Source organism: Ranitomeya variabilis, chromosome 5 (genome assembly GCF_051348905.1).
Source record: "Ranitomeya variabilis isolate aRanVar5 chromosome 5, aRanVar5.hap1, whole genome shotgun sequence".
Taxonomy (NCBI): domain Eukaryota; kingdom Metazoa; phylum Chordata; class Amphibia; order Anura; family Dendrobatidae; genus Ranitomeya; species Ranitomeya variabilis.
The window spans coordinates 498,308,228-498,320,289 of record NC_135236.1 but is presented as its reverse complement, the minus strand read 5'-3'; the positions used below and the strand labels follow the sequence as shown (position 1 = coordinate 498,320,289).

The 12,062-nt window shown below is 39.6% G+C and overlaps 1 protein-coding gene across 1 annotated transcript in view; it reads left to right on the top strand.

The window, feature by feature from the left end:
- ALDH1L2 (aldehyde dehydrogenase 1 family member L2) overlaps positions 1-9,432 on the top strand; it is a 93,549-nt gene extending 84,117 nt beyond the window's left edge. Inside the window, exons 19-23 of the mRNA XM_077265670.1 lie at positions 836-934; positions 4,345-4,510; positions 4,733-4,838; positions 5,701-5,900; positions 8,575-9,432. Of these exons, the coding sequence (XP_077121785.1) occupies positions 836-934; positions 4,345-4,510; positions 4,733-4,838; positions 5,701-5,900; positions 8,575-8,630 (627 nt within the window). The 3' untranslated portion in view covers positions 8,631-9,432. The remainder of the gene's footprint in view (positions 1-835; positions 935-4,344; positions 4,511-4,732; positions 4,839-5,700; positions 5,901-8,574) is intronic.
- Positions 9,433-12,062: the final 2,630 nt, after the last annotated feature.

Genomic DNA, 12,062 nt, shown 5'->3' with positions numbered 1-12,062 from the left:
AAAAAAAACAGTAATGGGAAGCATTCGACAGTTATGATGATGTGGACTACTGTACTGGTTGGTTCATGTTATGGAGATTCGATGACAATAATTTGTATATCTGTTTTGTCTCATCAAATAGAGATAGTTTAAAAGAAAAAAAAAGAGCTTTGAAAATGTCAACATTTTTGCGAAACGAGGAGTTGTGCTAAAATTGTCTGTACAAGTCCCCTCTATAATTTGTAAAGCGCTGCGGAATATGTTGGCGCTATATAAATAAAATTATTATTATTATTTTCTTGCCAGGTTTGCTCAGCTCCACTAAAACTGGCAAAGCTGAGGCTTGATACCGCAGCTTATCTAATTGATAATGAGCTGTGACATTCCTTCACCAGAAATCCTATTGCAGTCTTTGACTTAACATTTATCTTGTTGATTTGTGGCCAATGTCTCCATCCAGTAGCTCAAAAACAAATGAAAACTAGCGATGAAACATGAATGTGAAAAATGCATAATACAAGTCATGTAAACACAATGTTTCATTTTGTGAAAAGTTATGTGAATAATCTAAACTTTTAACGGGCATTTGTGTGAGAAATTCCAACCGCTTCTTTACTAACAATGCCCAACGGGGCCATCTTTTTGAGACAGATGCAGGTCCTTTTGACGAGTCCCACTGTTATTAAACATATCCTGCAGATGTGCCATAAAAGTATGCGATGGGAATACCTTTTTAATGTACCGGTATATGTTTTTTTGCAGAACATTTTATGGAAAAGACAGCAGAAGAGGTTGACTATTTTAGTATCCAAATGCCCATTGATTATGTTCTCTCTTTTTTTTTTTTTTATTACAGGGTATGGGAGCAGTATACTTCAACAAAGGGGAAAACTGCATTGCAGCTGGTAGGCTTTTTGTTGAAGAATCTATACATGATGAATTTGTTAGAAGAGTGGTAAGTGTACACTATAATGTTATCTAAGCAGTTTGTGTGCATTTTCCCTTGATCATCATTTTTAAAATGTCTACTATAAAGTTTAGATGCTATTTTAAATGATATTTAGGTGGTGCATATACTTCTAAGTGGATCACAAAAGTAGCTATCAGTCAGTAGTCAGAACACTTTTGAATGAACGTGAGCAGAACCAATTGAGTTTCACTGGAAACATTTTGAATAGCACTAAATAACATTAAAACAACCTTGAATTTTGAAACTACACATAAGAAATCAAACTAGATAATATCTTGCCTTTATGAGCCTAGTTTTGTATAGTACACTGTACCTTATATATAATGTGAACCGCACATAACAGCAGTGTTAGTTGTATACAGATATCACTGCAGCTCTGCAAGGGAAACAAACTGACATCAATCAGATACATAGACAAAATTTCCAATAACAAATTGTTTAAACAATGCCCCAAAAATGACAAACATCATATAAAAATGTCACAACAATATCTAAAGATTAGGTATGAGGTAGGTTAAGTGGAAAAAGAACATGTAATAGGAAACCACACATTCAAATAAAGAAACCCTATGTCATAAACATAATGTGGAGCTGCAGCTATGGGAATATACAATATCTATGCAATACCAACTATCAATAGGAATGGTGTCCAAGATAATGGCACCCAAGGTTGTATAATACATGGGGGGAAACACTGATCTTCTTTGGATGTAGACTTGTGCAAATCCTTCTATCTCTTCAGGTAAACCAGGGGTGGAGAACCTCTCGTCCGTGGGCCGTAAACGCCAGGTGTTTCCTGTCATGTGTATGCCCCAGCCACTGTGTCCCCTGTCATGTGTATGCCCAGCCGCAGTGTCTCCTATGTGATATATGTATGGCAGCCTCATTGTCTCCTGTGTGATGTATATACAGCAACAGCAGCATTGGTGTCTCCTATGTGATGTATATACAGAAGTCTGTGTATCCTATGTGATGTATATACAGCAGTTTCGGTGTATCCTTTGTGATGTATTTACAGCAGTCTGTGTCTCTTGTGTGATGGATACTGCAAAGTTCCCACTGTTTGAGGTTTATAAATATAATGTGAGCAGTGATGGATTTCCCACTGTAACTAGACATACAGTGCAACATACATCTGTGTTCGGTACGACTCACTGCTGCAAATTATTTACAAAACTTATCATGAGAGGAGTCACCTGCACTCCATATTGACGGAAACCTGGAAAAGTAGTTACGAGTAGCAAAATCGTCCATACCACCTAACAGTACAGCTGTACCAAAGAGAAGCTGCCACAGCCATCACCTTAGGGGTGAGTTAATTAAATGTTTGACCAAATGTAGCAAGGTAATTTTTAAGGTGATAATTTTGTATGGTCCTCGAAGGATGGTAGAAATATCCAAATGGTCCTTGGCAGAAAAAAGGTTCCCCATCGCTGATGAAAATTGACACTGACACAATGATGTTGAGATCATGGTGATGTGTGGGCCATATCATCACTTCCAGGACTCCTTTTTTTCCCTTTACGTGGAAGATAGTCCTTAATGGCATTCCCTGTGTGTTTGGGGTTGTTGTCCTACTGCAGAATAAACAAGAAGTCCTGGAAGTGATGATATGGTCCCACAGAGCTCTGATTTCAATATCATAGAGCATGTCTGGAATTACATGAAGAGACAGAAGGATTTGCACAGGCCTACATCCACATAAGATCTGTGGTTAGTTTGCAATCATTTTCTTTTGTTCATTATTATTCACTTTGTATTGTGTTAACTTTCTGAAAATAAACTATGAATACATTAGAATAAACTTCATCCCCTTATGGCAGTGTTCCCTAACTTCGGTCCTCAAGAGCCACCAACAGGTCATGTTTTTAGGATTTCCTTAGCATTGCACAGGTGACTGAATGCTTGCCTGTCCAGGTGATGGAAAATACAGCAAAACAAGGCAGAGATGCTTACCTGCCTAGGCCACCAAACAAATGCACTCTCAGGATGCAGTGGACCCATGTGGTAGAAAAAACACAGGTGCAGCATAACCGATGAAGCAGCCACTCACAACCTACCAAATTAAATGGAGGGGGTGGCTGCTTGGCACATTGCTGCACATAAAAGACTTGTATGCGGCGCTGTTCACTGGAGATGCACAGCATCCAGGCAAGCCTAGTAGTGACACCCTTCTATTAGATCAGGCGGGCCTGCCCAGCGCTATCCAAATGCACCCCATGTGAACAGACACCACAGTTTACAAGACAAAAATGGGCCCAACTGCACCCTGAAAAAAAAGTGCAAAAAACACATAAAAAAAAAAAAATTCTATGTGAGGTATTGGTTAATATTTTGGCCAAAATACGGAAGCTCATGACCCGCGTCAGGGGTCCCCATGCTCATGAGTCCTAACTCTAAACAGCAAAAGCACAAAAAGAGGATTCAAAGATCCTCCAAAAATAGAAAATACAGCAAAACAAGGCAGAGATGCTTACCTGCCTAGGCCACCAAACAAATGCACTCTCAGGATGCAGTGGACCCATGTTGTAGAAAAAACACAGGTGCAGCATAACCGATGAAGCAGCCACTCACAACCTACCAAATTAATGGAGGGGGTGGCTGCTTGGCACATTGCTGCACATAAAAGACTTGTATGCGGCGCTGTTTTTTGGAGGATCTTTGAATCCTCTTTTTGTGCTTTTGCTGTTTAGAGTTAGAACTCATGAGCATGGGGACCCTTGACGCGGGTCATGAGCTTCCGTATTTTGGCCAAAATATTAACCAATACCTTACATAGAATTTATTTTTTTTTTACGTGTTTTTTGCACTTTTTTTCCAGGGTGCAGTTGGGCCCATTTTTGTCTTGTAAACTGTGGTGTCTGTTCACATGGGGTGCATTTGGATAGCGCTGGGCAGGCCCGCCTGATCTAATAGAAGGGTGTCACTACTAGGCTTGCCTGGATGCTGTGCATCTCCATTGTGTGAACAGCGCCGCATACAAGTCTTTTATGTGCAGCAATGTGCCAAGCAGCCACCCCCTCCATTAATTTGGTAGGTTGTGAGTGGCTGCTTCATCGGTTATGCTGCACCTGTGTTTTTTCTACCACATGGGTCCACTGCATCCTGAGAGTGCATTTGTTTGGTGGCCTAGGCAGGTAAGCATCTCTGCCTTGTTTTGCTGTATTTTCTATTTCTGGAGGATCTTTGAATCCTCTTTTTGTGCTTTTGCTGTCCAGGTGATGCAATTATCACCTTTGCAATACTAAGGAAATCCTGAAAACATGACCTGTTGGTGGCTCTTGAGGACCGAAGTTGGGGAACACTGCCTTATGGTGAGGGCTTCTCCAGTTTCCCCGTGCTTGCTTTTGAATATTGAATAAAATGTATTACAAAGCATTCTGTCAATTCTTCAGGTGGAAGAAATTAAGAAGATGAAGATAGGAGACCCTCTGGACAGGTCTACCGACCATGGACCTCAGAACCACAAAGCACACTTAGACAAGCTGCTGGAATACTGCGAAACTGGAGTCAAGGAAGGAGCAACTTTGGTTTATGGAGCCAGACAAGTGCCTCGGCCAGGTGAAAAACATGGTTTCTAGGATACGTTAGGGAATTGGTATGTTAAGTTTTAGATTTGGAAAAAAAATGAGCGAATCAACTCTTATTGTGTTTTATGAACTGTTGGGAAAATTGTAATTACATCATTTCTATTGGTGACTGAATCATTTAGAAAATAAAGTATACGAAAATGGAATACTGGTTTTATCTGATCATAAACACCTTGATTCTCAAACATTTTAGGTTTCTTCATGGAACCCACTGTATTCACAAATGTGGAAGACTATATGTACATAGCAGAAGAAGAATCCTTTGGACCAGTAATGGTCATCTCCAAATTTAAAGATGGGTATGTCTTCTTATTTGGTTGACATAAAATCATTTTCCAGATATATTGGAAAATATTATTGTGTTCTACAGAGTTAATGATCACCTTAAAAAGGAAATTGCACAGGGTAGTTAGAGCTGGCCATACACATGGCATAACCGTGAGCAAAGCAACCAGATGTTATATACCCAACTTCCCCATAAACTTTACTCTTGCGTGGCCTATATTTCTGGAGCACTTAAACAAAATCATCCGCAAACCGCATGCTGGCAAAGTTTTATGCAGCATTGAGGCTGTTACATACTCACTGTTAGAAGATATGGATAACTTTGGGGACATTTGTTTTGGGGTGAAAATCATTTTTTCCAATCGGATCTCATAAAAATAATTGCCCTTTATAGTTTGTTTGAACGCTATATTGCCGGCTGCAGAATGAGTTAAATATAAATCCATCAGTGAGCATATTCCACATGTAGTTTGCAACTTTTTTTTATCCGTCTTGTACTGAAGAGCTTTTGTGTTGATTTATGATTACAGACCCTTGATGTGGCCATGAATTAGTTAAAAACGGCTCAGAAAAGACAAATAAAACAATTACAAACTCCAAGCCAGAACAAGCCTAGGGATGGACCAGATGCTTAGTGAACTCATTCTGCACTCCGCAATAGACAGTGCAGTCCTGAGACTATAGATGATAATTTTTTTTTTCTAAAAACCCAATTGCAATAATTATTTTTAAATGAGATTAAGTAAATTTATAAATACAACTAAGTAAAAAAAAAATTGCTCCAAAAGTGTCCTAAATCCACATCCTATAACCTGCTAAACAGGCCTTAGATGCAGACTGCTTTGATATGACCATTTTTATTTTTGTCTTATACAGCGACATTGATGGAGTACTAGCACGAGCCAATAACACAGAATATGGGCTAGCATCCGGAGTTTTCACAAGAGACATTAGTAAGGCCATGTATGTGAGCGAGAAGCTGGAAGCAGGAACTGTTTTTATCAACACCTACAACAAAACTGACGTTGCGGCACCATTCGGAGGATTTAAACAGTCTGGATTTGGCAAGGACTTGGGTAAATATTTAATGAACTAAAAGATCATTTTAAATTGCGACGGCAATATGGATATATGTACACAGTGATCAGTTTTCAGTACGTGGGCTGATTTTAATGTGGCACCATGTGTTGGCTTGTGACATTTATCAAATCTGATAACAGAAGTGACAAATCCTCCATATATAACATGGAGTTGTCTGGAGCTTGAAGTGTTGCAAGACAACGCCATTATAAAGACCAATCATCAATGATGTTTTTAATATAGGGTCATAATGTTATGTCAATTGCTGAATGGCCCCTCTCAGACTATGATCACCATGATATACAGAACCCCTGCAGTTGGTTGTGATTATAATGATTGCTCTATGGCAGTAACATATGCAGGTGCCCTATTATATTCATATATGTTACTCAAATCTTTGCTTGTTTATATGCAGAAATATATCAGATAAGTATCTTGTAATGGTATTGCATTACTCACTTTATATTATAATATAGACTAGTATGTAGAGTCGAGCTACAATCTCCCAATTTCATAATAGAAACTGCAAATATGATTAAATAAATCACTTAGACCTGATGAGGCCAGTGTACTTCCTTTGAAAATTCACATAAGAATGTCTGTATAAACACTCAGTGGTACCTTCTTCAGACAGTCAGCAGATCCACTCCTATACCCTGAAACCTTGACTTACTAAATGAGTGCGGAGAAGTTAGGGAAGAGGGTAAGGTTGGGGAAGGTTGTGAGGGTAGTGGGAGAGGTATGTTTATGCTGCACCTTCAAAGATATGTACCTTTCCTTTTATTATGCTCTTAAAATCTGTTTCTTTAAAAAAAAAAAAAAAAAAAGTCTGTATAAACCTTATATTGAAATTAGCATGTCATGAGACTAGCTAGCTCTACAGCCACAATTCTAAAAAAGTTGAGATGCTGTGTAAAATGTAAAGAAAGCAAAAACACAATGATTGGGAAATGTTTTACAGTAATTTTCTTCACAACAGAACTTAAATACAGATGAGAAGTTGAAAATTAGTAATTTTTCCATTTCATTTGAAAAAAATTAACTCATTTAGAAATTGATGGCAGCAACACGTCTCAAAAAAGTTGGGGTTAGGGTTAGCAAAAGGCTGGAACAGTAAGCGGTACTGATAAACTCACATGGCTGTGTATGACAAGAGAATATTACAGAGGCAGAGTCTCTCAGAAGCAAAGATGGTCAGAGCTTCAATCATCTGTAAACTGCGTCTAAAAATTGTGGAACAATTTCAGGAATCCCACCAGCTACAGCCCATATCATGAAAAGAGTCAGAGTTTCTGGAGAAATCCATGTGTGCAAGGAAGAAAGCCAAAGATCAATATTGGATGCTTGGTGCACTGCATTAAAAACAGGCATGATTCGGTCATGCAAAAATCATGATTTGGTCATGCAAAAACAGGCATGATTCGGTCAGAAATGCTTCCAGAAATCATGGTCTGTGAACACAGTTCGCCATGCAACCGACAAATGCAGGTTAAAGCTCCATATTGCAAAGAGGAACATTCACAGACTGTTGTAAAAAGAAAAGGGGATAATACAGATTGGTAAACTTGACTTTTTTTTAAATGTGTTGCTGCCGTCATTTTCCAAATTAATTCATTTTTTCAAATGAAATGTAAAAATGTCTAATTCTCACCTACTGATCTTTGATCTATGTTCTGTTCTTCATAAAATGTATCTATTAGGCTACGTTCACATTTGCGGCCAGCGCCGCAGCGTCGGGCGCCGCAGCGGCGCCGCATGCGTCATGCGCCCCTATATTTAACATGGGGGCGCATGGACATGCGGCGCACTTGCGTTTTGCGCCGCATGCGTCGCTGCGGCGCCCGCGTCGGGGCGCAGAGGACGCAGCAAGTTGCATTTTTGCTGCGTCCAAATTCAATGAAAAAAACGACGCATGCGGTGCAAAACGCAGCGTTGTGCATGCGTTTTGCTGCGTTTTTGTTTGCGTTGTGCGCTGCGGCGCCGACGCTGCGGCGCACAACGCAAATGTGAACGTAGCCTAAGAGATTTCCAAATCGTCGCATTGTTCCTTTCTTTGAATTTTACAGAGCATCACAACTTTTTGGGAATTGGGGTTGTATTTTCATATTAAGCAGTGAATTTTGAAAAAGAATTACATGGCCAGTCTGACATGGATTATTACAGCAAGTACACAAGTCCTATCAGGTCTAAAAGATGTGTTTATTCAGGTATGCGGTTTGTACTGTGAAATCTGGTGACGGATATCCTTGAATGGGTGCTCCTACCTCAAACGTTTATAGTATATCCACAGGATTTGATATAATTGTATAGTAGAGGTGGAACCCACCAATGTGCCCTACATCTATTGTCACAATGGGTGGTCCTTATGTCAGTGGATAGGTGGATGAAATTCTCTTACCAATCAATGGAAATTCTAACCAACTTTACACTTACAACTTTGCGGGTCTGTGCCCCTTTCTCAAAAAAATGGGATTGTGGTTCAGATAAGAATACCCCTTTAGCGTCAAGAGGTTGCTCTGGTGATGAAATGGTAAATGAATTTTAAGTATTGTGCATTGTGGATTTTTTAAGCCTTGTTGGAAGCTTTTTTTAAACATGTAAAAGTTCAGATTTTCAGCAATTTGAAAAATATAACAATGGCTGATCAAAACTTGTATTTCTTTACTGCAGGGGAGGAAGCTCTTCATGAATACCTCAGAACGAAAGCCGTCACTGTAGAGTATTAACAGATTTTAGAAGGCTACAGTAAAATCATCCCGGACTTATTTTCCTAGTGCGATTCATCTTCACCATATCAAGAACTGTATATTTGAAATGAGGGAACAATGGAAACCATGTGCCTATACCGTCATTTTCATGCGGCGCCAAGACTTTTCACATAAACACGATATATGCAATCCTTCAGTCATAGCGGGGAAGTGAATTGCTGCTAATTCAGTAGTAGGGTTACTTTACAGACATCTCGATTGTGCCATATTAGACAAACATGTGGTCTATGTGCCGCAATGTGTCCTTCAGGTTACAACAGCATTCATAGTGCTGCTGCCACTTGTAGCAAATATCTAAGGTCATGCCATATTCTGCCACCACAATGTTTAAACAGAGTCTTGTCATTAAACTGGACTGACTTCTTATCAGCATTTGATAGTCACCACTTGACATATCTTTAGGTTTTCCTACCTCTTATATTAGTTGACCAAATGTTGCGTGGCCAAGGATAGTTGTGTGCCCTCTGGACTCTCTTTTCTGACCCCTTTTATCTCCCAGTGCATGGTCCTGTGGTCGTCACATTGCCTCTCTGACAGCAGACGCTACATATTTGTTGGCTTCTGCTTTCTGACAATCTTTGTGCAAGTAGAAGCTGATCTTCTGCAGGGAGAAGAGCGCAGATCATGCAAATGTTCACGCCAAGGTTTACAAAGAGGAAACAAACTTCCTGAAAGCACAGTTATAATCCACAAGCATCAACTGAAACCAGCATTACATTGTATGGGCACTGAACAAAGAATAAATAAGTGCTTTCCTACATCTGAAGTCTTTTTTTTTTAGGAATTGTTTTTGGTGAAACTACATTAACATTAATTTTGATCTGTTAAAAAGTAATAACCATCAGTTATCTGCAGCAAAAATAGTACATTTGTTACATGAACAAACATCTAACATCCTATGCATAGGGTACACAGTCTCATTTACTGCAGGTGAGCGAAGCTACTATAAGGCCGGGATCACACATGCGAGAAATACGTCTGAGTCTCGCATGGTAATACCCCGCATTGCCGCCGTCACTCAGGAGCTCCTACCATGCGAGACTCGGACGTATTTCTCGCATGTGTGATCCCGGCCTAAGCCAACTAATGGATAGGTAATTTTTTTCTAATTCTGCACCACCCTTTCAAGGCCGGTGTCACACTTGCCGAGTTCAATGCAAGTCTCTCGCATCAAGTCCTGGCACTGCCGCCAGCACTGGGGACCAGAGCGTGCGGCTGCATAGAAATACATGCAGCCACACACTCCGGTCCTCGCATTGAACCTGCAAGTGTGACCCCGACCTAAGAAAAACATACTGATTGTGTCCGACACTTGTACATAAATCCAACAATTAATCCCACCGGGTTAGAACTTTTCTGCTTGTATATAAGTTGATGCCTATGGCAGATTAACTGTCCGAATACTAAACCTATCAAACTGGTTTGTGCAGTTATTCCCCTCCCCCATCTTAGATTTATGTTGCATTATGCATATGTAAAACCATGTCACAATAACACATCACAAAGCAAATTGTGTCGAATTCATAGAACACCAAAAGCATTTCTGTTACAAAGTAACTTTATTTGGAACACGTGGATTAAAATAGAACATTGACAACCAGCAATAACTATCAGAATAAGGCCTTATTCACACATCCATGAGTCTCATAACCATGAATAGAACATAAACCATTATAATCTATGGGGCTTTTGACATGTCTGTGTTTTTTGTGAACCGAGTGATCCAGAAAATATCACGGTGACACGTCAATTTTTAATCTAAATCCTTGATCAATATGACCCATATATGTCTATTGGTTCATGTGCTGTCCATGATTAACCTTGCAATGAACAGGAGAAGCTTTGTAGTTTTTTTCCACCAGTGGAAAAAAGAAAATAACTGTTGGTAATACTTGACATCGACCAAACACTGATAAAATAGGATCCAAAACACTGATGAACAAACATACATTCGAGAGAAATCAGGGATGTCTGAACAAAGACTTAAAGGTACTGAGGTTGTGTGTCTCCAAAGTATTTATAAGCTAGAAGGACAAAATATCATGATGATTGACACAAGGTAGGAAAAGGAGAGCGGTTCATAAATTGAAAGTATTAGCAGGTCAAAACTGTTCTCAATCCCTATTAAGACTTCAATATTTTATAATAAAATGAAAAAAAAAAGCTGATAATTGCTTATCAATAATTTGATTTTCCAGAACTATGAAAGCACCATACATAGAGAGTATCCGCAACCAGGAACAGGAAACCTATCGAAATAAAAGGGGCGGTACCTCTCTACTTCCCCTGTGTGTTTACAGAGCACAAGAGTTAACTGACATATACTGTATACATACAAACTATCAATTATTCTTCACCATATACTATTATATATAATTTTTTTTTGTGAAAAAGAGGAAAGCCTTTTATCACCAGAAATATAAGGGATGGAAGTAGGACAGTGCGGTCATGGTTCTGGAAAATCAAATTACAAGTAAGCAATTATCTTTTCTTTTCTCCATGACAGCACCATACAGAGAGAGTAAAATAGAAGAAATCCCTAGGGAGGGACCACCACTGAAAGAACCTTTCTCCCAAAGGAAAGATCACAGAGTCCTAGATTCATCCTGCAGTGCTTAACGAAGGCGGAAGGAGATGACCAGACTACTGCCTTGCAGATTTGATCAATAAAGACATCCGCTCTTTTCTCCTAAGAGGTAGCTATGGTTCTTGTAGAGTGTTCTCTAATTTCTTGATGGGGATTACGGTCAGAAGCAGAATAGGCTAACCTTAATCCTTACTTGGCACCTGAGAAAATAATAAACATGGCCGAGGACTTCATCCAGTGCCTTGTCAAGGTATCTCAGGATACACTTAATATCCAGGGAGTGAAACGGTGCTTTTCCTTGGGTTTCTGGTTTATCACAAAATGAAGGAAGAACCATTTCCTGACTTCTGTGAAACCTACAACTTACTTTTGGGAAGAGTTCCGGATCCGGCTACAATGTTATGCCTATATTCCAAGATGTTTGTAAAACAGAGGTTGACCAAAATAGTTTGTAACTTGCTCACCCACCTGAGGTTAGTGCAACCAGAAGTACTGTTTTTAGTGCAAGCATACTAATAGTAGAAGATGCCATAGGTTCGAAAGGAGCCTTTGTAAGAGCATTCAAAACTAAATTCAGATCACAGGGAGCTAGCCGAGGGCTGCTACTGGTCTCTATGAAAAAGATGCTTTAATGTCATAGTGGCGTCCCGATCATTGCCATGGTAACCCGATGTCGTCTTGATGACATCCAGGTCCACCAGAGCTAGCAAAGTTGCTTGATCATGCTCAGAGCATGAAGAGGCAAGTTTGCCTGTCAGTGCAGCGCTGACAGCTTGCATAGCATAGCGATGCTTCTGCATACC